This window comes from Copadichromis virginalis, linkage group LG7 (assembly GCF_057382275.1).
Source record: "Copadichromis virginalis isolate Kocher_CV1m ecotype Utaka linkage group LG7, C_Virginalis_male_GT1.1, whole genome shotgun sequence".
NCBI classification, from domain to species: domain Eukaryota; kingdom Metazoa; phylum Chordata; class Actinopteri; order Cichliformes; family Cichlidae; genus Copadichromis; species Copadichromis virginalis.
The window spans coordinates 1,987,544-2,013,819 of record NC_140624.1 but is presented as its reverse complement, the minus strand read 5'-3'; the positions used below and the strand labels follow the sequence as shown (position 1 = coordinate 2,013,819).

The 26,276-nt window shown below is 41.6% G+C and overlaps 1 protein-coding gene across 3 annotated transcripts; it reads right to left on the bottom strand.

The window, feature by feature from the left end:
- Nucleotides 1-1,366: 1,366 nt before the first annotated feature.
- Nucleotides 1,367-26,158, bottom strand: mmp15a (matrix metallopeptidase 15a). 3 transcript variants are annotated; one of them, XM_085461144.1, is made up of 10 exons: nucleotides 25,372-26,158; nucleotides 11,558-11,706; nucleotides 9,140-9,256; nucleotides 8,741-9,057; nucleotides 8,301-8,462; nucleotides 6,349-6,731; nucleotides 6,120-6,258; nucleotides 5,057-5,207; nucleotides 4,867-4,982; nucleotides 1,367-3,718 (listed from the first exon to the last, which is right to left on the bottom strand). In XM_085461144.1, exons 1-10 carry the CDS (start codon nucleotides 25,480-25,482, stop codon nucleotides 3,258-3,260), a joined length of 2,106 nt encoding a protein of 701 aa, XP_085317270.1. In that variant the 5' UTR covers nucleotides 25,483-26,158; the 3' UTR covers nucleotides 1,367-3,257. The 3 variants fall into 3 exon arrangements, with proteins under 3 accessions (XP_085317270.1, XP_085317271.1, XP_085317269.1); XM_085461145.1 differs by lacking the exon at nucleotides 25,372-26,158 and adding an exon at nucleotides 11,889-12,727; XM_085461143.1 differs by lacking the exon at nucleotides 25,372-26,158 and having other exon boundaries at nucleotides 11,558-12,727.
- Nucleotides 26,159-26,276: the final 118 nt, after the last annotated feature.

Genomic DNA, 26,276 nt, shown 5'->3' with positions numbered 1-26,276 from the left:
TGCGAGCTCTAAGGTGGAGCTGAAAAAGAACAACTGCAGGAAGAGGCAATTTTATGGCTATCAGATTCATTTGGTTCAAAGAGCAGATCGTCGGTCTGATCATCCAGGTAAACACAGACTGTCCCTGGCAGGTGGACAAACATTCACCAGTTCAGATAAATGTCCATTTAAAAAAGCCTCGTGCTGCATTTGAGAGTGAAAACCATTTATGGTGCTGATGAAGCAGAAGGCAGCAGGTAGATCTCATTATCAGCTCAGCAGGAGATAAGCTGAGAAAACAGGCTGATGACACAGAGCTGGGCCTTGGCTGGACACAGTACTTCCACACTGTCCTCAATTCTAATTGAACAGCTGGATTAGACCCGGTGAGGCGGCTGGTTTGGGAAAAGATGAGGTAGGAGAGAGCACAGGGATACACAGCTGTGTCCAGCTGGGACACCCCCCCCCCCGATTTGTCATATTTGAGTTAATCTGAGAGTCAAAGGAAAAGAGAGAGCAGCTGAGGAGTGGATGATCTGTGACGAAACTAATCCTCATTACCTCTGACATCAAGGTGCTCTCATGTACAAGACAAAGGAAGTCACGCAGGAGCCTCATGCGCGCGCGCGCACACACACACCTCAATATTTTGGTCCTTTACTCAAACCAACAGGAAAACACTGAAAAAGGATCAAAGTCAAATTTCATATGCTTAAAAAAAAAAAAAAAAATACACAACTGCAAATTTACTTACTGCGAATATTAGACGAGTGAAACTGTTAGAGGTGGAGCTCGTTTTCATTTCCATCATTTTATCGTTTAGAGCAGCGCTCTCCAACCTTTTTTGCGCCACGGACGGTTTATGCCCGACAATATTTTCACGGACCGGCCTTTAAGGTGTCGCGGATAAATACAACAAAATGAAACTAGTACCGGTACCGAAAAAAAGAAAATTTATTCATAACACACGTGAAAAGACCCAGGAAAACCGAGTAAACGATAAAACGATAACAAAATAACGTGGAAACCGATAAAAACCCCGAAAACCAGACATTTCACACCTGAGCCTCAACTCTCGCGGCCCGGTACCGGTCCGAGGCCCGGGGGTTGGGGACCGCTGCATTAGACCGCAAATAAAGTTGTGATTTACAAAGTCACTGCTGACTTTAGATGTAAATAAATGCAACAAAGATATTTCATTTGAAAGATTCTTATTATTCAACATCGACATACATTCATAATATTAAAGATTTAAGTAGGAAAAAAAATGCAGTTTTGTGAGATCAAGTTTTCACCATTTCCTGGAGCAACGACTCCCTCTTGTGGCCAAAAGTATGAATAAAACTGCTGAACTTGAAGTTTCAGACAGCATGGAAACACGCAGCAGCAAAGACGACTCGTGTTGCTTTTTATTTGAGTTTTATGTGAAACCTTTAATGTACTCTACACTGGAGTGCACAGGCCTTATCGAACATGCCCTGCATGCATCATCATCATCATCATCATCATCATCATCAAAAAAAATCTACTGCTGCTCTAACAAAACATCTGAATGCACACAAAATGTGCAAAACTACAAATGATAATGTAAAAAAAGTAAGAAATCCTTTCCCCGTACTATCTATATAGTTCTTTAAAAAACGCCGCCGCAGTATCCACAGGAGGGAAAACAAGTCACAACGAAACTCGATGCAAAGGTTAACAAGTTTAAAATGCTGATCGATGAGCCGGGAAAGACAATAAGACGAGATCCCGTCCTGCAGATGCTTCTGTGGATTCATTATCTTGTATATGCTTGAGCTGACTTTCCAGAAGAGTGGAGGAGAAAATGAACACACCGGGGAAAATACATGAGTGAAAGAAAGAAAAGCGAGCAGAGAAAAAGCAGACAGTCATCTGTAGCCGTGAAAACAGAGCGCAGCAGAAACAAGAGCTGAAAAGGAGAAGCGGACTCGAGTGGCCCAATGTAGGTCAGGAGGCACAACGCCAGCATTGCTCCTCCTCTAAATCCTTCTAACCTCCCTTTCTCCTTCCTTCCTTCCCTCGCTCGCTCGTCCTTTTATGCAGAAACCTGAGGAAACACTGACAGAGCCCTCCCTCTCCTCATCTCCTTCCCTCTCATTTCCCTTCTACTCTTTACTCACCGCCATCACTTTTTATAACTCCCCCTTCTGCATTTTTCCCGACTCCCCCGCCTCCCCTCATGCCTGACGGCCCTAAATCTGCAACATGTGGCCTTAATGGAAACCAGACCCTCACCCATTCAGGCCTCTCCCTCGTAGACATAATTAGCTTTAACTCTGTTTAGCATTAAAAAAGCAATGGAGACAAAAAGAGGACACAGTTGCTTTTTCACTCTCCACAGGCTGACACTGCAGATTTTATAAAAGACCTCGATAATTCTCGACAGCGCTCATAAAAAGGCGAATAAATCCTAACGCCGGCACCGGCCGTATATCAGCACGTCTCCGCTGGGATCGTGTTTGTAGCGCTGCAGTCTGCAAGAGGCTGCGGCAGGAGGAGGGGAGGCTGGAGCCTAAGTGTCTGTACACGAAAAGAAAAGAAAAGCTACGTGCTGCGGGTGGATGAGCGAACATGCATGCACAAATCAGTGCAGATACAAGCTGTTTTTGAGCTAATGTGTGTCATGTGTGCAGGAAAGGTCAGACATAATGGGCTCAGTGGGAAGCGGGCAAGTCATGGACACGCAGCTGTCGAACATTCCTGCGCTGTTGGAGGACGAGCTCGGCCTGCAGAGACGCAAACAGCACAACAGAGACGGCAAAGTGCAAACGATCTGTTCTAAACAGAAGAAACGCTGCTGAAGCATCTTCATTAAAAAGCTTGTTCTTATTAATGCAAGCAAACGTGTTTATGTGACGGTGCTTCTAATATATGTGCTCGAAAGACTTGGTCTGCATTTACACTACAAATAATCCCCCAAACGTCCTCAGTCCAGTTGGAATTGATGCAATCACACATCCCTGGTGAAAACTTATTTTAAAGAAAGGGGTTTTTTTGGGGGGGGGGGCCTTTTCAGACTTTTGGAAGGCACAGAGAGAGGCACAGTAGAAAAACCTGTGGCCGAGCTAAAGCTCCACAGGCGCTGAATTCACAATTTTTTCATCACGTCACACGAGCAGTGAAAGTTCTCCCAATGACTAACGGGCCCATCGTCAGCTTTTTCAAAGCTTCTTTTCCTCTAACGCCAAAAGTAAAAACTGGGCGGCTGCACCAGATGAACGACGGACACCTGAACTCTCTCTTCGACTCGAGCGTCACACCCAGTCCTGCAGCGAGCGCTTGCAGTGCACCAAGGCCCTCGGTGTCTCTTTGTTCTGAAGAGTCCTGAGGATGGCATAGATTAGGACGAGGATGCACAGGATGAGCACCAGGGGAACGACCACCATAATCAGGGTCATGACCTTTGATTCATTGTCAGCCACAGCCACGACCACGTTCACGTCTTTGTCCTCCTCTTCCTCTGTGCTGTCAGGCTTAGCGGTCTCCTCTCGCTCCGAGTTTGCGTCTCTGTCTGGCTCTTTGTGCTCGTCTTTGCCTCGGTCTGAAGGCTCGACCGGTTTGTCTTCCGGCTCGGCGTCTGCGTCGGGCTTCGGGTCGGGGACCCCCACGCAACCCATGAAGTCCTTCAGGATGGAGCGGGGATAGCCTTTGTCTGCTTCGGATCTGCGATTGTCAAATCTCCAGTAGTTGGTGCCTTTGTAGAAATAGGTGTAAGCTGCACGAGGAGAAGAAAGGAGACATTTTCACTTGATGCCGATTATACAGCATGCACAGTGCTGATGTTTGGGAGCAAGCCCCCCTCATGTGAATAGAGCCTTTCTGGCTGTAGACCATTATAGAGTCAGATCAATCTAACAGGCAGTGAATGTACGTAGTTATCCGTACAGCTACAGCTAGCTCTCACAAACAAGGAAGAGGCTCCGTCCAAAGATACCAAAATAAATTCACTCATCGCATCTTATTAGTCAAATCATCAAAAACATGAACTTGTGGTTTTCCAGGGTTACGTGCCGACCTCGTCGTGTTCAACAGCGAACCTGCAGAGGCGACCCGCGCAGATTAATCCTGTAACTGTATTTTGTAACTTGGTGCTATGAAAGAGTATTTCCCCCTCATGATTTTGCATTATTGTCACAATGTTTCAGATCATCAAACAAATTCTAATAACAGAAACTTTTTCAGAAGGTGGACTAATGAATAAACTCATCATTTAAAAACAGTCTTTTCTAGTTACTCGGGTTACTTCTCTCTAATATTGTATACTTGTTTGATGATCAGAAACGTACGAGTGCGACAAACATGCAAAAGAAAGAATCGCTGCACATTCAAAAGGTCGTGTGCGAAGACTCACACAGTGCGCCGCTTTGGTGACAGCCAGGCCTGACTATATTAGTCAAGTCTGCCAAATTATTGGATAAAATAAAACCAAAATGCAATAAATCCTTTGAAATCTGTCACCTTCGTGCACTTATTGACAACATGCTGCATGAATAAGCACAGATTCTTCTCTGTGCTGCACAGGCTGCCTGCACAGCGTCTGGGTGGAGATGTGATCCAACTCTTACCGAGTGCATTCAGAGCTGCTCGGACACAAATCTCATTTCCAAAAGGAAGGACGGGCCAACCCACAGACCAGCGCTCTCCTTCCTCTCTCTGCTTTGTTGCTTCACTGCTTCCTCCAACCTTTCCTTCTTTCGCTCCCTCCACCTCCACCCTGCTGCTCTGTCAGGCTGTTCTCTTGCTTCCAACAGTGAAGGCGAAGCTTTTTATGTTTGTTGTGATTCTCATAAACCGAAGCTGTTGGATGTTCCCACTGCTAAAATAAAACCCGGGCAAATTGCTCAATTTAAACTCCTGACTTACCCCCATCATCGCTGAGGAAGGCTCCTTTAGGGGAGGGAGGGATCCTGCCCCATCTGCTAATTGGTTTGGGGAAGTCGCGGTCTGTGGTCCGTGTCTCCTCGTTGTATCGCCAGTACCTGCGAGACAATAAGACGTATTAAGATGTCTACGCGGCGTTAAAACCTCCGCGCTCCGTGTAGCCGAATCATACCTGTCTCCAGAGAAGAAGTACGTGTGCCCGTTGGGCTCCCACCAGATCGCTGTGTCGATCCCGTGTGGAGGAACGCCTTTTCCATAGTGATATAAGGGCTGTGGGTACCCTGGCATCACGTCAGCCTCCCTGAACACCCAGAATCTGTCACCTGTAGGCACAGATGGAGACGACGCTTTGTCCAAAGAAACAAAAGCACACCGAGTCGAGCTTTCTCGCACAGCTCGTGTTTCTGACACGGCCAACAGAGGGAAGAATAAGGCAAAGGTAAGTCTGAGGAGAAGAAAGGAAGATGAAAAGAAGCTCATGGTCAGCACACATGGTGTACATCAGCAGGTTTACTCACTCCAGAAGAAAAGCAGAAAAGACAGGCGAGGTTGAAATGGCATGCATTCACACATTTTCCAAGACTTCCATATGTGAGGGTTGACTCCTCTCCTAAGCCTAATCTTTGGACACACTTTCAGCCACTTTCCGCTTCTACTGCCAGGCTGCTGCGCTGCGCTCCAGGCCAATAAAATGTACTGAAGTGTCCGAGCCTGATCAGAGATCCTGAAAACGCACAGCAAAGCACCACAGCTGCTCACATCTGGAGCAGCGCAGTCAGAGAGGCTGATGTAAGCCCCTCCACCTCTTTCATAAGGCCGTCCGGGCTCAGCTGGAGCCAATAACAGCTGCCACGCTGCACAGGCCTGTTCAAAACACCCAGTGAACTCACAAACACACATTCATAAATGCAAACTCGGTGCTCTCGTTCAGTTTGCAGCAATCGTGTCGTAATGTTTTATTCTTTTGAGGGGAGTTTTTTCTTTTTCTGTGGTGTTTTAAACATTTTTTACTCAAATCCGTGTGATTCAGAACCTTGTAAATCAAGTTGTGCAGGAGACGAATGCAGAGTTTGCATCGAACAGTTCATGTTACGCTGCTCCTCAGAGAGGACGCGAAATGAGGAACTAGAGCTAAACTAGAATAACATCGAGGCGTAACGCACTCGCTGCTCAACAGGTGGGCGACGCTTTGTGGAAGTGGCTGGTTTTATTTGGAATAAGCAGCTGTGACGTACCTTTAAAAAAGACAAATTTGCCGTCGTGACGTTCGTACGCTGCGTCAATGTCGGTGGGGAGACCGTTCCAGAATACAGATATCGGCATGGGGTAATTATCGAGGACGCGGTTCCTCCGAACCCGCCAGAACCAACGACCCTGCAAAAGCAAAACAACGATGCACGTCTTAGTTACTTTCCCTCGCATGACTCGAACATTGCAGCTGTGAGCAAAGCCCTGTTTGTTTACCTTGAAGACAAACATCTCCCCCCTCAGCATGGTCACTGTATCAAAGTCTCCATCGCAGATGTCAGGGGGCTGGTTGTCTGGCAGCTTGGGAGGCCGAGGAGGAGGAGGAGGGATGTCTTTCCGTGGAGTGACGGGTTCTGGCACAGGCGGGGATTGGGTGGTGGTGGAGGTAGGGAGGATGGGAGGCGAGGTGGGACCGGGGCTCGGTTCGGGTTGGGCCGGAGGATCCGGGTCGGCGTCCGTCGGGACGCGTGGGGCATCGGCTGGAGAATAAGTGGTGGGCTCTTCTTCTGGGACAGAAGGGGAGGTGGGGGAGTCGACGCTGGGTTCATCGTCAGGGGCGAGCGGAGAAGTAGGCGAAGCATCTGTGATGAGGGGAGGACCTTGGGGGAAAAAAGAGGCAACAGGAAAGGCTCCAGTCTGTGTGGCATTAGACATTAATACTTGCTTTTATTCGCTTCCTTTCGACTAAATACTCTGCAGCAGAGCGAACACAGTTTTCCATTTTGTGACCGACTGTCACTCTGCTGCTGCTCGTTGGAAAAATCTGCTGGTTGCTAAGAGAGGAAAACACACAGATAAAGTCAGTTATGCAATAGGTATCAGCTGATGGGCTCCAAGATGCGTGGGTTACACTGGACCAAAGGCTTTGCTCAGAACACATCGAGGCCAGTATGTGAAGAAATCCACCGTCTGCAGCAAAACAACAAAAGCTCAGTGCTGCCAAACGAGAACTGAGGCCATCGCAGCACAAAGATACTGTCATCAGTTTTCTTCTTTTAAATTCAGCTGTGTTTCAGTGGAATAAAAACTTCACATTTACAAAGACCCTAGTCGGCCGCTATCCTCACAGGAAGACAGCGGGCGTGTCTGCGTCTCTGCACAAAGAAAGGAAAAAGCTCCAGGACGAGGCTGACTGCCCGCCGATGTTACAACATTTTTGGCTCCAAAGCAAAATACATCCCAAACCCAAAGATGTCAGCGAGTCTTCTCAGCAGCATTCACTCGTAGCCAATCAGGAGGAAGCTGTGAGCAAACACCATAACGAGCAGCACTTGGATTTATTCGGGTCGTGTGTCTGACCACACGGTAAACGTTCGCTCTTGCTTTAAGCTCAGTTTTGTATCAACCATCTCCAGCTCAGAGCGCTAAAAGCTCCGAGCTGTTACTCAGAGGCGGATTTATATAAAACAGCTGATGTGAGAGAATCAAACGTCACGGGATGTAAAATCAAAACAAGCGTGAAACCTGCGGAAAATCCTCGTTTTTATCTAAAGCAAAAGAAATGCAAAGTTCATAAATCATCAAGTGTGAACAATTCACGTCTGTGGTTTTAATGCAGCGCGATACGCCGACAAACGGCGTCTGTTAATCAACAACGCCATCTATTCAGGAGGAAGAAGATGGGCTCATCATACTGGAATGCATGACATTCTGCATCTGCTGCTTCCTGCATCCTCTGTAAGGATCCAGATGTGACGTGAGAGCGATGACTGACGTTTGGCTCGCTAACAGCGCAGCGATCAAAGCTCAGCATGGAAACAGAAGATGATGACACCCCTCTGAGGATGGTGAGCCCGACAACACGGACAATCAAGAATAGATGGAAAGGCTTTCGCTGCAGGGGTAGGGCAGATTTGAAATGTTAATCATGAAAGACAAAATAAAGTTTGGGGCATTTGCTTTTAGATTCAATAGTGTTTTTCCATAAATACTGCTAATATGCATTTAAGTAGCCCCAAACACTGCACTGGACCGCTGTGCAAGGATTCACCATGAGGATAATCAGCATCATTTCTAGTAATATCCATAATTTCCAGAGCACTGTGGGGTTTCACATCTCTTCTGCATACAGAGATTTAGAAGCTCTGCAGCCCAAAGAAAAGAACATCTCATGCTGGTAGAAATAACTCTGTATCACCAAAGACATCCATAGAGCGCGTTCTTCTCACCATATATGTGCTGTATGCCTCTGATGTCATCCTCATGGAGCGTGAAGTTCTGTGTGTGGACCCACTGGTAGACAGGAGCCATTGTGGCTCTGGGGTTATCCGAATGCTGCAGACCCAGAGCGTGACCGAGCTCATGAACCGCAACCAGGAACAGATCTATACCTGCGAGAGAGACAGGCGTAGCTGTGGGTCATCTGCTTTGAGTGTGCACAACAAGGAAAATGCACATTGCTTTGTGGTTGGTGCGCACACAAACGAACACAAAAGGCACTGAGAGCTCTCGGCCCAAACATTTATCACTGCGGAGTCAAAGCGAGTCAGGTCACCGAGTACGACCGCATCCTTCCAGGTTGCCTCCCAGCTGATATCGACCAAAACGGCGACTGTTCAGAGATTAAGTTGAATTTCTCACATAAGCAGAAAAAAACAAACCCACTGACCTTTCGGGTTTTCGTTGTCCAGTGTCCAAGGCTCATCTGAATCAAAGTGCGTGTCCCCACCTATTCCCGGTCCGGGATAGTAGGCGTGGGCCAGAGACCCACCCTCGCCATCGAACAGTGACATATCACCATGGAAACCGGAGGCAAACAGCAGCAGGATATCGGCGAGCTTCGTCTGGCTGCTGTTGACGCCGTGTCCAGGTGGTAGCTCCTCAAAGGTGAGCGGCGTGACTCGTCTCCAAACACCGAAGGCTTTGCGGATCGCATCGTACGTCCGTTCCTCTCCCAGGGACGGGGGCATGTTTTGGTCCATTATACTGAAGTCAGAAGTAAAATCGTATCAGAGCTGCGGAGCACTTTGATTTATTGCAGTCTGATTGTTTCATTTGGTCTGGAAACCTGTAGGTGATGTGATCTTTGTCCCAGCGCTGCCCAGTCAGAACGTAGCGCTTCTTCCTGTCAACCAGATCCTCGGGCTTTCTGTCAGGGAGGCCACAACGAGGCCGCCGCATGGCCCTGCGCACACACACACACGCACGCACAATAAAGGATTTCTCAGTTCCACATTAAGCTGGATGAGATTAGCTTTCTCATTCTCACCAGACTAACCTAGAAACGTGTACAGTCAGGTCCATAAATATTGGGACATCGACACAAGTCTAACATTTTGGGCTGTATACACCAGCACAATGATTTCAAATGAAACGAACAAGATGTGCTTTAACTGCAGACTGTCAGCTTTTATTTGAGGGTGTTTACATCCAAAGCAGGTGAACGGTGTAGGAATTACAACAGTTTGCATATGTGCCTCCCACTTGTTAAGGGACCAAAAGTAATGGGACAATTGGCTTCTCAGCTGTTCCATGGTCAGGTGTGTGTTATTCCCTCATTCCTCCAATTACAATGAGCAGATAAAAGGTCCAGAGTTCATTTCAAGTGTGCTGTTTGCATCTGGAGCCTGTTGCTGTCAACTGCCAAGATGAGAGCCAAAGAGCTGTCACTATCAGTGAAGCAAGCCATCATTAGGCTGAGAAAACAAAGCAAACCCATCAGAGAGACAGCAAAACCATCAGGCGTGGCCAAAACAACTGTTTGGAACATTCTCAAAAAGAAGGAACGCACCGGTGAGCTCAGCAACACCAAAAGACCTGAAACAACTGCGGTGGACAACCGAAGAATCCTTCCCCTGCTGAAGAAAACATCCTTCACAACAGTTGGCCAGATCAAGAACACTCTCCAGGAGGTGGTGCATGTGTGTCAACAATCAAGAGAAGACTCCACCAGTGTGAATACAGAGGGTTCACCACAAGATGGAAACCATTAGTGAGCCCCAAAAACAGGAAGGACAAATTAGAGTTTGCCAAACAACATCTAAAAAAGCCATCACAGTTCTGGAACAACATCCTGTGGACAGACGAGACCAAGATCTACTCGTACCAGAGTGACGGGAAGAGAAGAGCATGGAGAAGGAAAGGAACTGCTCATGATCCTGAGCATACCTCATCGGTGAAGCATGGCGCTCGAAGTGTCATGGCGTGGGCATGTATGGCTGCCAGTGGAACTGGTTCTCTTGTATTTATTGATGATGTAACTGCTGACAAAAGCAGCACCATGAATTCTGAAGTGTTTCGGGCAATATTATCTGCTCATATTCAGACAAATGCTTCAGAACTCATTGGATGGTGCTTCACAGTGCAGATGGACAACGACCCAAAGCAAACTGCAAAAGCAACCAAAGAGTCTTTGAAGGGAAAGAAGTGGACTGTTTTGCAATGGCCAAGTCAATCACCTGACCTGAATCCGACTGAGCATTTCATGTGCTGAAGACAAAACTGAAGGGAAATGCCCCAAGAACAAGCAGGAACTGAAGACTGTTGCAGTAGAGGCCTGGCAGAGCATCAGCAGGGATGGAACCCGGCGTCTGGTGATGTCTGTGTTCCAGACTTCAGGCTGTGATTGACTGCAAAGGATTTGCAACCAAGTATTAAAAAGTGGTTCTTATTCTGTCCCATTACCCTGCCCTGTTCACCTGCTTTGGATGTAAACACCCTCAAATAAAAGCTGACAGTCTGCAGTTAAAGCACATCTTGTTCGTTTCATTTGAAATCATTGTGCTGGTGTATACAGCCAAAAATGTTAGACTTGTGTCGATGTCCCAATATTTATGGACCTGACTGTATATCGATGCAGCTCTTGGGAACTTTTGGAAACATTCCCCAGCCGGCTGCTGTAACCTGGACTTTTCAGCAAAGTGTGGGCGGTGTTGTGGCGCTTTGCACCATTAATTCACAGTCAGAGTTCAAATCCTCTGTGGAGTTTGCATGTTCCCTTTGCATGATAGTGGGTATAAGGGGCTGGGTTTATTGGCAGTCCTAAATTATACCCTCCCCTCTTGCCCTACGATACCCGGGACAGGCTCCAACCCCCTGCCACTGTAAATTGGATAAGTGGAAGAAGATGCAGATGTATCCCTCAGTTTCCAGGCTTTATGAACAGCTAATCTAAGATGCAGGTCTTTGTAGTTTCACTACAAATCTACCACACAGACACAAACTGATCGTCTTCACACTTGACAAGAAAACCACAAACAGCGTTTCCAGCCGAGAATTTGCAGTAAAATTATTTTGAAAATCTTTGAAGGAAAAGCCATGCTCGTATTTGGGATTTGTGCCTGGAACTGTCATTCCATCCATCCCCCCCCCCCCACACACACACACACGTTGAATTCATAATATGCAAATGAATAGAAAAAAAAAGTCTATACAATATCCCTGAGCTCTCTTTGTGGTCACTGCTCTCAGCACATAAAGAGCTTACGCGAGCGTAGCAGAGTCCACCTTCCCGGTCACCTCCAGTCCATACAAGCGCTGCATGTCGCTGATAGCTTTGGACATAATCTGAGCCGACTGCATGGTGGACATCTGCCTGCTGGCTTGAGACAGGTAGCCGAATTTACGGAGCCATGCCTGCGTGGAAGGAAAATAGAAGAGGTCGTCAGATTTCCTTAAGATAGCAGGTCTCTGTGCTTGTGCATCAGGAATGCATGGTGTATACATGAGCGTGACAGCCCCAGCTGTTGGAAGAGCAGCATCTGAGGAGTCGGGAGGAAAGAGAAAGTAGAAACAAACCAGATGGCTTGCATTAATACCAGGACATTCCTGCTCCTTCGTTCCTGCGGTGACAGCCAAGACGGGGAGAGAGGACAGAAACGGGAAAACTGACATTAAATAAATTGCACGTCAGTCCTGTGGGTACACCAGCTAAACCTATAGCTCTGCATGAGTGCCTGAGGTCCCTGCTGAATGAAGCGTCACATGTTGTGAATTATTCTTCTTCGTTTCATGTTTGATGGCACTGAAACTGAGCCACGAAGTCACAGAACAGGCAAAACAGGATGATGGCTCCAGATGGGTGGGGGGAGGGTCCTGATGTTAGGTAACATGTGCCTCAGCAGGAGAACACGAAAAAACCCACATGCAACGCGGCTTCATGCGTGCGCACTGAGACAGAAAATCCTTAGAGGGTCTTTGCTAGCAGGACAAATCTTAACCAATCAAATGTGTCGTTATGAAGCCGGACGGGCCAAACCTGCCAGAGAGAAACTTTCCTACAGCAGTGTGGTTTACGTGACAAGTTTGAATAATGTCCCTATTAAACCTTTAAAAGCTTAGAAACACATTTAATTAGCCTTCGTGTTGTGTTTGGGGGATAAACTCACTAATAAATAATCACAGGTAACACAACACATCAAAGTCATTTCCAGGTGAGTTTCACTCTGCGGTCTAAAGATGCCGCTTCAGACACATTGTTACCACTCAAAGGAAACACTCGGGTCTAATCGTTTCCTTGTTGACGGACGTCGGTCACACCTGCACAGCTGTTATCTGGAAAGAGGACAAAGGTCAAACGAGCTCCCGCTGTAATCTGTAATTCTGCAGTGAGACTGTTGAAAGCAGGATGATTCGTTTCAATGTGCAGCAACAACGATTTAAACTAGAAAGTGCATTTTCTGAAGAAACTGCAGTGTGAATGCTTGAATCTGAATGTATGCACTGAAATGAATTAATTACTGAATTTAAGTTAAAAATCTTGAATGAGATAAAAAAAAAAACCCGAATTTAACCTGAAAACAAAAGTGCTGAACTGCTAAAAGCTGAAGGTTACACAGAAGAAGAAGTTGGAAAAAAGCTGAAAATGTTTTAATTGTAAATTAGAAAAACCTAAGAAATGAGAAAAGAACATTTAGAGTCAGAAAACATCTGAAAGAATATTAAAAGGTCATATTCTTTGAATCACTGAATGACTAAAATGTGATCCCTCCACTTGGACCCACACAGTTTAAAAAGTTTACATCTCTGAGCTTTGAAAGACAAGATGTTGGAAAAAGAACAACGATGGCGACGTTTTGAGGGTAAAATGATGGCTGTAACACTGTGGACACAGCAGCAGTTGAAAGAGAAGTGCTTAAGATGAATCTTGGCACAGTGGCAGGCAGAGCTCGTTAAGCAGGCAGGTGTGAGCCTGGTTGCTATAGTGACTGCACCCAATGGCTCCATACACACGTACACAGACATGCACCTCACTTTTGCTGCTTAAAATGAACAGAAAAGTCAGGCCCAAACAAATTCTTCCCAAATGAAAAGTACATGTCGTATTGACAAAATTCTTTCACCGTGAGCGACAGCCATGTCTAGTCTACCTAATTCTCAGTTTTCATGCCTGTGGAGTTTATTATATGGACGTGGTGACAGTGTAAAGACACCATGCTCTTCTGATTTTCAAACGAACCTTCTGAGCCATTTTAACATTAGAGTCTATGGAAGAGTTGGAGGGAGGAGGCTGTGCATTGGTGACATTTATGAATGAACCATAACACCTAGTACAATAGTAAACACATTGGATGAAAGAGGACAGCGATGGCTACGTTTTGAGGGTAAAATCATACCTGTAGAGCAAACGCTGCGGACACAGCAGCAGTTTTAAAAAAGATTTTAAGATTAATTTTTTTGCTCCTCTCACTCTAGCAGTTGAGCTGCCTCACTCTAGCCCCAACATTCCGTCCCATACACACCCATTATAAACTCTGAAACGGGTGAAAAAACATCATGAAACTTAAACTGGAACTGAAGAAAAAGTATAATAGATATTGAAAAGATAAATACAAGTTGAATAGTTGAATGTCTTGTCTTCGTTTTAAAGTTTGAATGGTGGCTCTATGTCAATGTATGTGGAAGTAGTAAGAGTTTAAAAATGAGTAAGTTGAATGAGGATTTGAAGGGTCTCCCCATTGAAATACATTATAAATTTTTGTTGAATAAAGTTGAATAAAATTAAAAATTTAAATGTTAAAAATATGAAAAATAGAAGCAGTGTTGTCCAAAAGAATAGGAATCTAACGGTGTTTGAATGGTTTTTCTAAGTTGAACGGTTTTGAAGTTATAGGATTACAAAAAACGTACGGAATAGATAAAATATAATAATAATAATAATAATAATAAAGATTCGAATAACAATACTGTGAATGCTTTTCAAGCATTCACACTAATAAAGATTAGAAGAACAATACTGTGAATGCTTTTCAAGCATTCACACTAATAACTAGAAAGTGCATTTTCTGAAGAAACTGCAGTGTGAATGCTTGAATCTGAATGTATGCACTGAAATGAATTAATTGCTGAATTTTGAGTTAAAAATATTGAATGAGATAAAAAAAAAAAAACAAAAAAAAAAAACGAATTTAACCTGAAAACAAAGGTGCTGAACTGCTAAAAGCTGAAGGTTACACAGAAGAAGAAGTTGGAAAAAAACTGAAAATGTTTTAAATGTAAATTAGAAAACCCTAAGAAATGAGAAAAGAACATTTAGAGTCAGAAAACATCTGAAAGAATATTAAAAGGTCATATTCTTTGAATCACTGAATGACTAAAATGTGATCCCTCCACTTGGACCCACACAGTTTAAAAAGTTTACATCTCTGAGCTTTGAAAGACAAGATGTTGGAAAAAGAACAACGATGGCGACGTTTTGAGGGTAAAATGATGGCTGTAACACTGTGGACACAGCAGCAGTTGAAAGAGAAGTGCTTAAGATGAATCTTGGCACAGTGGCAGGCAGAGCTCGTTAAGCAGGCAGGTGTGAGCCTGGTTGCTATAGTGACCGCACCCAATGGCTCCATACACACGTACACAGACATGCACCTCACTTTTGCTGCTTAAAATGAACAGAAAAGTCAGGCCGAAACAAATCGCTCCCAAATGAAAAGTATAGGTCGTATTGACGAAATTCTTTCACCGTGAGCGGCAGCAATGTCCAGTCTACCTAATTCTCAGTTTTCATGCCTGTGGAGTTTATTATATGGACGTGGTGACAGTGTAAAAACACCATGCTCTTCTGATTTTCAAACGAACCTTCTGAGCCGTTTTAACATTAGAGTCTATGGAAGAGTTGGAGGGAGGAGGCTGTGCATTGGTGACATTTATGAAAGAACCATAACACCTAGTACAATAGTAAACACATTGGATGAAAGAGGACAGCGATGGCTACGTTTTGAGGGTAAAATCATACCTGTAGAGCAAACGCTGTGGACACAGCAGCAGTTTTAAAAAAGATTTTAAGATTAATTTTTTTGCTCCTCTCACTCTAGCAGTTGAGCTGTCTCACTCTAGCCCCAACATTCCGTCCCATACACACCCATTATAAACTCTGAAACGGGTGAAAAAACATCATGAAACTTAAACTGGAACTGAAGAAAAAGTATAATAGATATTGAAAAGATAAATACAAGTTGAATAGTTGAATGTCTTGTCTTCGTTTTAAAGTTTGAATGGTGGCTCTATGTCAACGTATGTGGAAGTAGTAGGAGTTTAAAAATGAGTAAGTTGAATGAGAATTTGAAGGGTCTCCCCATTGAAATACATGGGAAATTTTTGTTGAATAAAGTTGAATAAAATTAAAAATATAAATGTTAAAAATGAGAAAAGTAGAAGCAGTCATGTCCAAAAGAATAGGAATCTAATGGTGTTTGAATGGTTTTTCTAAGTTGAACGGTTTTGAAGGAGATAGATTACAAAAAACGTACGGAATAGATAATAATAAAATAGAACTAGAAAGTGCATTTTCTGAAGAAACTGCAGTGTGAATGCTTGAATCTGAATGTATGCACTGAAATGAATTAATTACTGAATTTTGAGTTAAAAATATTAAATGAAATTTAAAAAAAAACAAACAAAAAAAACCAAATTTAACCTGAAAACAAAGGTGCTGAACTGCTAAAAGCTGAAGGTTACACAGAAGAAGGAGTTGGAAAAAAACTGAAAATGTTTTAAATGTAAATTAGAAAAACCTAAGAAATGAGAAAAGAACATTTAGAGTCAGAAAACATCTGAATGAATATTAAAAGGTCATATTCTTTGAATCACTGAATGACTCAAATGTGATCCCTCCACTTTGATCCACACAGTTTAAAAAGTTTAAATGCCTGAGCTTTGAAAGACACGGTGTTGGAAAGAGAACAATAATGGCGACAATTTGAGGGTAAAATGATGGCTGTAACACTGTGGACACAGCAGCAGTTGAAAGAGAAGTGCTTAAGATGAATCTTGGTACAGTGGCAGGCAGAGCTCGTTAAGCAGGCAGGTGTGAGCCTGGTTGCTATAGTGACTGCACCCAATGGCTCCATACACACGTACACAGACATGCACCTCACTTTTGCTGCTTAAAATGAACAGAAAAGTCAGGCCCAAACAAATTCTTCCCAAATGAAAAGTACATGTCGTATTGACAAAATTCTTTCACCGTGAGCGACAGCCATGTCTAGTCTACCTAATTCTCAGTTTTCATGCCTGTGGAGTTTATTATATGGACGTGGTGACAGTGTAAAGACACCATGCTCTTCTGATTTTCAAACGAACCTTCTGAGCCATTTTAACATTAGAGTCTATGGAAGAGTTGGAGGGAGGAGGCTGTGCATTGGTGACATTTATGAATGAACCATAACACCTAGTACAATAGTAAACACATTGGATGAAAGAGGACAGCGATGGCTACGTTTTGAGGGTAAAATCATACCTGTAGAGCAAACGCTGCGGACACAGCAGCAGTTTTAAAAAAGATTTTAAGATTAATTTTTTTGCTCCTCTCACTCTAGCAGTTGAGCTGCCTCACTCTAGCCCCAACATTCCGTCCCATACACACCCATTATAAACTCTGAAACGGGTGAAAAAACATCATGAAACTTAAACTGGAACTGAAGAAAAAGTATAATAGATATTGAAAAGATAAATACAAGTTGAATAGTTGAATGTCTTGTCTTCGTTTTAAAGTTTGAATGGTGGCTCTATGTCAATGTATGTGGAAGTAGTAAGAGTTTAAAAATGAGTAAGTTGAATGAGGATTTGAAGGGTCTCCCCATTGAAATACATTATAAATTTTTGTTGAATAAAGTTGAATAAAATTAAAAATTTAAATGTTAAAAATATGAAAAATAGAAGCAGTGTTGTCCAAAAGAATAGGAATCTAACGGTGTTTGAATGGTTTTTCTAAGTTGAACGGTTTTGAAGTTATAGGATTACAAAAAACGTACGGAATAGATAAAATATAATAATAATAATAATAATAATAATAAAGATTCGAATAACAATACTGTGAATGCTTTTCAAGCATTCACACTAATAAAGATTAGAAGAACAATACTGTGAATGCTTTTCAAGCATTCACACTAATAACTAGAAAGTGCATTTTCTGAAGAAACTGCAGTGTGAATGCTTGAATCTGAATGTATGCACTGAAATGAATTAATTGCTGAATTTTGAGTTAAAAATATTGAATGAGATAAAAAAAAAAAAACAAAAAAAAAAAACGAATTTAACCTGAAAACAAAGGTGCTGAACTGCTAAAAGCTGAAGGTTACACAGAAGAAGAAGTTGGAAAAAAACTGAAAATGTTTTAAATGTAAATTAGAAAACCCTAAGAAATGAGAAAAGAACATTTAGAGTCAGAAAACATCTGAATGAATATTAAAAGGTCATATTCTTTGAATCACTGAATGACTAAAATGTGATCCCTCCACTTTGATCCACACAGTTTAAAAAGTTTAAATGCCTGAGCTTTGAAAGATACGGTGTTGGAAAGAGAACAATAATGGCGACAATTTGAGGGTAAAATGATGGCTGTAACACTGTGGACACAGCAGCAGTTGAAAGAGAAGTGCTTAAGATTAATCTTGGTACAGTGGCAGGCAGAGCTCGTTAAGCAGGCAGGTGTGAGCCTGGTTGCTATAGTGACCGCACCCAATGGCTCCATACACACGTACACAGACATGCGCCTCACTTTTGCTGCTTAAAATGAACAGAAAAGTCAGGCCGAAACAAATCGCTCCCAAATGAAAAGTAAAAGTCGTATTGACAAAATTCTTTCACGGTGAGCGACAGCAATGTCTAGTCTACCTAATTCTCAGTTTTCATGCCTGTGGAGCTTATTATATGGACGTGGTGACAGTGGAAAGACACCATGCTCTTCTGATTTTCAAACGAACCTTCTGAGCCATTTTAACATTAGAGTCTATGGAAGAGTTGGAGGGAGGAGGCTGTGCATTGGTGACATTTATGAAAGAACCATAACACCTAGTACAATAGTAAACACATTGGATGAAAGAGGACAGCCATGGCTACGTTTTGAGGGTAAAATCATACCTGTAGAGCAAACGCTGCGGACACAGCAGCAGTTTTAAAAAAGATTTTAAGATTAATTTTTTTGCTCCTCTCACTCTAGCAGTTGAGCTGCCTCACTCTAGCCCCAACATTCCGTCCCATACACACCCATTATAAACTCTGAAACGGGTGAAAAAACATCATGAAACTTAAACTGGAACTGAAGAAAAAGTATAATAGATATTGAAAAGATAAATACAAGTTGAATAGTTGAATGTCTTGTCTTCGTTTTAAAGTTTGAATGGTGGCTCTATGTCAATGTATGTGGAAGTAGTAAGAGTTTAAAAATGAGTAAGTTGAATGAGGATTTGAAGGGTCTCCCCATTGAAATACATTATAAATTTTTGTTGAATAAAGTTGAATAAAATTAAAAATATAAATGTTAAAAATATGAAAAATAGAAGCAGTGTTGTCCAAAAGAATAGGAATCTAACGGTGTTTGAATGGTTTTTCTAAGTTGAACGGTTTTGAAGGAGTAGGATTACAAAAAACGTACGGAATACAGAATAAAATATAACTAGAAAGTGCATTTTCTGAAGAAACTGCAGTGTGAATGCTTGAATCTGAATGTATGCACTGAAATGAATTAATTGCTGAATTTTGAGTTAAAAATATTGAATGAGATTAAAAAAAAACAAAAAAAACCCCCAGAATTTAACCTGAAAACAAAGGTGCTGAACTGCTAAAAGCTGAAGGTTACACAGAAGGAGGAGTTGGAAAAAAGCTGAAAATGTTTTAAATGTAAATTAGAAAACCCTAAGAAATGAGAAAAGAACATTTAGAGTCAGAAAACATCTGAATGAATATTAAAAGGTCATATTCTTTGAATCACTGAATGAAGAAAATGTGATCCCTCCACTTTGATCCACACAGTTTAAAAAGTTTAAATGTCTGAGCTTTGAAAGACACTGTGTTGGAAAGAGAACAATAATGGCGACATTTTGAGGGTAAAATGATGGCTGTAACACTGTGGACACAGCAGCAGTTGAAAGAGAAGTGCTTAAGATGAATCTTGGTACAGTGGCAGGCAGAGCTCGTTAAGCAGGCAGGTGTGAGCCTGGTTGCTATAGTGACTGCACCCAATGGCTCCATACACACGCACACAGACATGCGCCTCACTTTTGCTGCTTAAAACGAACAGAAAAGTCAGGGCGAAACAAATCGTTCCCAAATGAAAAGTATAGGTCGTATTGACGAAATTCTTTCACCGTGAGCGACAGCAGCTTCTAGTCTACTGAATTCTCAGTTTTCATGCCTGTGGAGTTTATTATATGGACGTGGTGACAGTGGAAAGACACCATGCTCTTCTGATTTTCAAACGAACCTTCTGAGCCATTTTAACATTAGAGTCTATGGAAGAGTTGGAGGGAGGAGGCTGTGCATTGGTGACATTTATGAAAGAACCATAACACCTAGTACAATAGTAAACACATTGGATGAAAGAGGACAGCCATGGCTACGTTTTGAGGGTAAAATCATACCTGTAGAGCAAACGCTGCGGACACAGCAGCAGTTTTAAAAAAGATTTTAAGATTATTTTTTTTGCTCCTCTCACTCTAGCAGTTGAGCTGCCTCACTCTAGCCCCAACATTCCGTCCCATACACACCCATTATAAACTCTGAAACGGGTGAAAAAACATCATGAAACTTAAACTGGAACTGAAGAAAAAGTATAATAGATATTGAAAAGATAAATGCAAGTTGAATAGTTGAATGTCTTGTCTTCGTTTTAAAGTTTGAATGGTGGCTCTATGTCAATGTATGTGGAAGTAGTAAGAGTTTAAAAATGAGTAAGTTGAATGAGGATTTGAAGGGTCTCCCCATTGAAATACATTATAAATTTTTGTTGAATAAAGTTGAATAAAATTAAAAATATAAATGTTAAAAATATGAAAAATGGAAGCAGTGTTGTCCAAAAGAATAGGAATCTAACGGTGTTGGAATGGTTTTTCTAAGTTGAACGGTTTTGAAGGAGTAGGATTACAAAAAACGTACGGAATACAGAATAAAATATAATAATAATAATAATAATAAAGATTACAACAACAATACTGTGAATGCTTTTCAAGCATTCACACTAACTAGAAAGTGCATTTTCTGAAGAAACTGCAGTGTGAATGCTTGAATCTGAATGTATGCATTGAAATGAAATAATTACTGAATTTAAGTTAAAAATATTGAATGAGATAAAAAAAAAACCCCCGAATTTAACCTGAAAACAAAAGTGCTGAACTGCTAAAAGCTGAAGGTTACACAGAAGAAGAAGTTGGAAAAAAGCTGAAAATGTTTTAATTGTAAATTAGAAAAACCTAAGAAATGAGAAAAGAACATTTAGAGTCAGAAAACATCTGAAAGAATATTAAAAGGTCATATTCTTTGAATCACTGAATGACTCAAATGTGATCCCTCCACTTTGATCCACACAGTTTAAAAAGTTTAAATGCCTGAGCTTTGAAAGACAAGATGTTGGAAAGAGAACAATAATGGCGACAATTTGAGGGTAAAATGATGGCTGTAACACTGTGGACACAGCAGCAGTTGAAAGAGAAGTGCTTAAGATGAATCTTGGCACAGTGGCAGGCAGAGCTCGTTAAGCAGGCAGGTGTGAGCCTGGTTGCTATAGTGACTGCACCCAATGGCTCCATACACACGTACACAGACATGCGCCTCACTTTTGCTGCTTAAAATGAACAGAAAAGTCAGGCCGAAACAAATCGCTCCCAAATGAAAAGTATAGGTCGTATTGACGAAATTCTTTCACCGTGAGCGGCAGCAATGTCCACTCTACCTAATTCTCAGTTTTCATGCCTGTGGAGTTTATTATATGGACGTGGTGACAGTGTAAAAACACCATGCTCTTCTGATTTTCAAACCAACCTTCTGAGCCGTTTTAACATTAGAGTCTATGGAAGAGTTGGAGGGAGGAGGCTGTGCATTGGTGACATTTATGAAAGAACCGTAACACCTAGGACAATAGTAAACACATTGGATGAAAGAGGACAGCCATGGCTACGTTTTGAGGGTAAAATCATACCTGTAGAGCAAACGCTGTGGACACAGCAGCAGTTTTAAAAAAAGATTTTAAGATTAATTTTTTTGCTCCTCTCACTCTAGCAGTTGAGCTGCCTCACTCTAGCCCCAACATTCCGTCCCATACACACCCATTATAAACTCTGAAACGGGTGAAAAAACATCATGAAACTTAAACTGGAACTGAAGAAAAAGTATAATAGATATTGAAAAGATAAATACAAGTTGAATAGTTGAATGTCTTGTCTTCGTTTTAAAGTTTGAATGGTGGCTCTATGTCAATGTATGTGGAAGTAGATACAGTTTAAAGAGGAGGAAGTTGAATGAGAATTTGAAGGGTCTCCCCATTGAAATACATTATAAATTTTTGTTGAAAAAAGTTGAATAAAATTAAAAATATAAATGTTAAAAATGAGAAAAAATAGAAGCAATGTTGTCCAAAAGAATAGGAATCTAATGGTGTTTGAATGGTTTTTCTAAGTTGAACGGTTTTGAAGGAGTAGGCTTTCAAAAAACGTACGGAATAGATAATAATAATAACTAGAAAGTGCATTTTCTGAAGAAACTGCAGTGTGAATGCTTGAATCTGAATGTATGCACTGAAATGAATTAATTGCTGAATTTTGAGTTAAAAATATTGAATGAGATTAAAAAAAACCAAAAAAAACCCGAATTTAACCTGAAAACAAAGGTGCTGAACTGCTAAAAGCTGAAGGTTACACAGAAGAAGGAGTTGGAAAAAAACTGAAAATGTTTTAAATGTAAATTAGAAAACCCTAAGAAATGAGAAAAGAACATTTAGAGTCAGAAAACATCTGAAAGAATATTAAAAGGTCATATTCTTTGAATCACTGAATGACTAAAATGTGATCCCTCCACTTGGACCCACACAGTTTAAAAAGTTTACATCTCTGAGCTTTGAAAGACAAGATGTTGGAAAAAGAACAACGATGGCGACGTTTTGAGGGTAAAATGATGGCTTTAACACTGTGGACACAGCAGCAGTTGAAAGAGAAGTGTTTAAGATTAATTTTGGCAGAGTGGCAGAGAGAGCTCGTTAAGCAGGCAGGTGTGAGCCTGGTTGCTATAGTGACCGCACCCAATGGCTCCATACACACGGACACAGACATGCACCTCACTTTTGCTGCTTAAAATGAACAGAAAAGTCAGGCCGAAACAAATCGTTCCCAAATGAAAAGTAAAAGTCGTATTGACAAAATTCTTTCACCGTGAGTGACAGCAATGTCTAGTCTACTGAATTCTCAGTTTTCATGCCTGTGGAGTTTATTATATGGACGTGGTGACAGTGGAAAGACACCATGCTCTTCTGATTTTCAAACGAACCTTCTGAGCCATTTTAACATTAGAGTCTATGGAAGAGTTGGAGGGAGGAGGCTGTGCATTGGTGACATTTACGAAAGAACCATAACACCTAGGACAATAGTAAACACATTGGATGAAAGAGGACAGCGATGGCTACGTTTTGAGGGTAAAATCATACCTGTAGAGCAAACGCTGCGGACACAGCAGCAGTTTTAAAAAAGATTTTAAGATTAATTTTTTTGCTCCTCTCACTCTAGCAGTTGAGCTGCCTCACTCTAGCCCCAACATTCCGTCCCATACACACCCATTATAAACTCTGAAACGGGTGAAAAAACATCATGAAACTTAAACTGGAACTGAAGAAAAAGTATAATAGATATTGAAAAGATAAATACAAGTTGAATAGTTGAATGTCTTGTCTTCGTTTTAAAGTTTGAATGGTGGCTCTATGTCAATGTATGTGGAAGTAGTAAGAGTTTAAAAATGAGTAAATTGAATGAGAATTTGAAGGGTCTCCCCATTGAAATACATGGGAAATTTTTGTTGAATAAAGTTGAATAAAATTAAAAATATAAATGTTAAAAATGAGAAAAATAGAAGCAGTCATGTCCAAAAGAATAGGAATCTAATGGTGTTTGAATGGTTTTTCTAAGTTGAACGGTTTTGAAGGAGTAGGAGTACAAAAAACGTACGGAATAGATAAAATAGAATAATAAAGATTAGAAGAACAATACTGTGAATGCTTTTCAAGCATTCACACTAATAAAATATAATAATAAAGATTACAACAACAATACTGTGAATGCTTTTCAAGCATTCACACTAATAAAGATTAGAAGAACAATACTGTGAATGCTTTTCAAGCATTCACACTAATAATAATAAAGATTAGAATAACAATACTGTGAATGCTTTTCAAGCATTCACACTAATAACTAGAAAGTGCATTTTCTGAAGAAACTGCAGTGTGAATGCTTGAATCTGAATGTATGCATTGAAATGAAATAATTACTGAATTTAAGTTAAAAATTTTGAATGAGATAAAAAAAAAAACCCCGAATTTAACCTGAAAACAAAAGTGCTGAACTGCTAAAAGCTGAAGGTTACACAGAAGAAGAAGTTGGAAAAAAGCTGAAAATGTTTTAATTGTAAATTAGAAAAACCTAAGAAATGAGAAAAGAACATTTAGAGTCAGAAAACATCTGAAAGAATATTAAAAGGTCATATTCTTTGAATCACTGAATGACTAAAATGTGATCCCTCCACTTGGACCCACACAGTTTAAAAAGTTTACATCTCTGAGCTTTGAAAGACAAGATGTTGGAAAAAGAACAACGATGGCGACGTTTTGAGGGTAAAATGATGGCTTTAACACTGTGGACACAGCAGCAGTTGAAAGAGAAGTGTTTAAGATGAATTTTGGCAGAGTGGCAGAGAGAGCTCGTTAAGCAGGCAGGTGTGAGCCTGGTTGCTATAGTGACCGCACCCAATGGCTCCATACACACGCACACAGACATGCACCTCACTTTTGCTGCTTAAAATGAACAGAAAAGTCAGGCCGAAACAAATCGTTCCCAAATGAAAAGTAAAAGTCGTATTGACAAAATTCTTTCACTGTGAGCGACAGCAATGTCTAGTCTACCAAATTCTCAGTTTTCATGTCTGTGGAGTTTATTATATGGACGTGGTGACAGTGGAAAGACACCATGCTCTTCTGATTTTCAAACGAACCTTCTGAGCCATTTTAACATTAGAGTCTATGGAAGAGTTGGAGGGAGGAGGCTGTGCATTGGTGACATTTATGAAAGAACCATAACACCTAGTACAATAGTAAACACATTGGATGAAAGAGGACAGCCATGGCTACGTTTTGAGGGTAAAATCATACCTGTAGAGCAAACGCTGCGGACACAGCAGCAGTTTTAAAAAAGATTTTAAGATTAATTTTTTTGCTCCTCTCACTCTAGCAGTTGAGCTGCCTCACTCTAGCCCCAACATTCCGTCCCATACACACCCATTATAAACTCTGAAATGGGTGAAAAAACATCATGAAACTTAAACTGGAACTGAAGAAAAAGTATAATAGATATTGAAAAGATAAATACAAGTTGAATAGTTGAATGTCTTGTCTTCGTTTTAAAGTTTGAATGGTGGCTCTATGTCAACGTATGTTGAAGTAGTAAGAGTTTAAAAATGAGTAAGTTGAATGAGAATTTGAAGGGTCTCCCCATTGAAATACATGGGAAATTTTTGTTGAATAAAGTTGAATAAAATTAAAAATATAAATGTTAAAAATGAGAAAAATACAAGCAATCATGTCCAAAAGAATAGGAATCTAATGGTGTTTGAATGGTTTTTCTAAGTTGAACGGTTTTGAAGGAGTAGGCTTTCAAAAAACGTACGGAATAGATAATAATAAAATGGAATAATAAAGATTAGAAGAACAATACTGTGAATGCTTTTCAAGCATTCACACTAATAAAGATTAGAAGAACAATACTGTGAATGCTTTTCAAGCATTCACACTAATAACAACATGGCAGTCTCCCCCCTACGGAGCCTTCAGCGTACCTCGGCGCTGAAGCGTTCTTCCTCTGGGTCATCTGGCACCGCGCTGCACAAGACCAGGGAGAGTAAGGACGCGGACGTGATGATCTGAGCCCAGGTTTGTTGGGATGTCATCCTTCCCTCGGACGCAAAGACTTGTTGAATGGCAAATATCAAACCAAGCCGCTTCCTCCGACAAGCAGATGCTTTTACATTTAACTCCTGCGGAAAGTGATCATTATTGTTCAGCTGAGAAACTTAAGGCACATTTAAAAGCCCGAGAAAACAAAGTGTTTCTACTCCATTCTTGGTCGATCCGGGACAACTTCCCTCACGGAGCATCCAAGTGTTTGTTTCCTCATACGGAGCTGATGCAGCAGAAGTCCTTGCCCCTTTCTGACGGTCACAATGGCTGATCGGCAGCTGAGGAGAAATCCTGCTGAAAGTCACAACTTCAAGCGTCCGAGCACCGAAATGAGCGCATGAAAAGTAAAGTACTTGTTGCGCCGTTTCTGGGGTTACTGCAAAAACCGACCGCAGTAACCCCCCAAAAATCAACCCGAGGGAGAAACTTCACTTTTCCCCGCTGCAGAAATCGACTTCTTTACGTTTTAACCGCGCAGCATGCCTGAGCCCATCATCGGACAAAAGAATCCGCCATAAAATATCTGTTACCGACTTCCTGTTAAGACCTCCCCCTCATGGCTCAACAAACCTGACCCCAACAAAAGGCCACACAAGGTAATGGTCAGTCTGCCCTCTGCTGCTGTGAATGGGACGCTGCAGCAGGTCCACGTGACCACAGCCATTTAACTATAGAAAACACGCGTCGTGTTATTTCAAGTCCTCAAAATAAAACGATTAAAATTCGCTTTTTCTTTAACAAAATTTCCAGACACTAGAGTGACGCGCAGTGACGTCACAGATAT

Excerpts from the sequence above, each read along its gene's own strand:
- mmp15a (XM_085461143.1), bottom strand. The coding sequence starts at position 11,964 with ATGTCAGTTTTCCCGTTTCTGTCCTCTCTCCCCGTCTTGGCTGTCACC. Across the intron at positions 9,058-9,139 it reads AAAGATCACATCACCTACAG|TATAATGGACCAAAACATGC; the intron begins GTTTCCAGACCA and ends TTCTGACTTCAG. Across the intron at positions 5,208-6,119 it reads CAAATTTGTCTTTTTTAAAG|GTGACAGATTCTGGGTGTTC; the intron begins GTACGTCACAGC and ends CTGTGCCTACAG.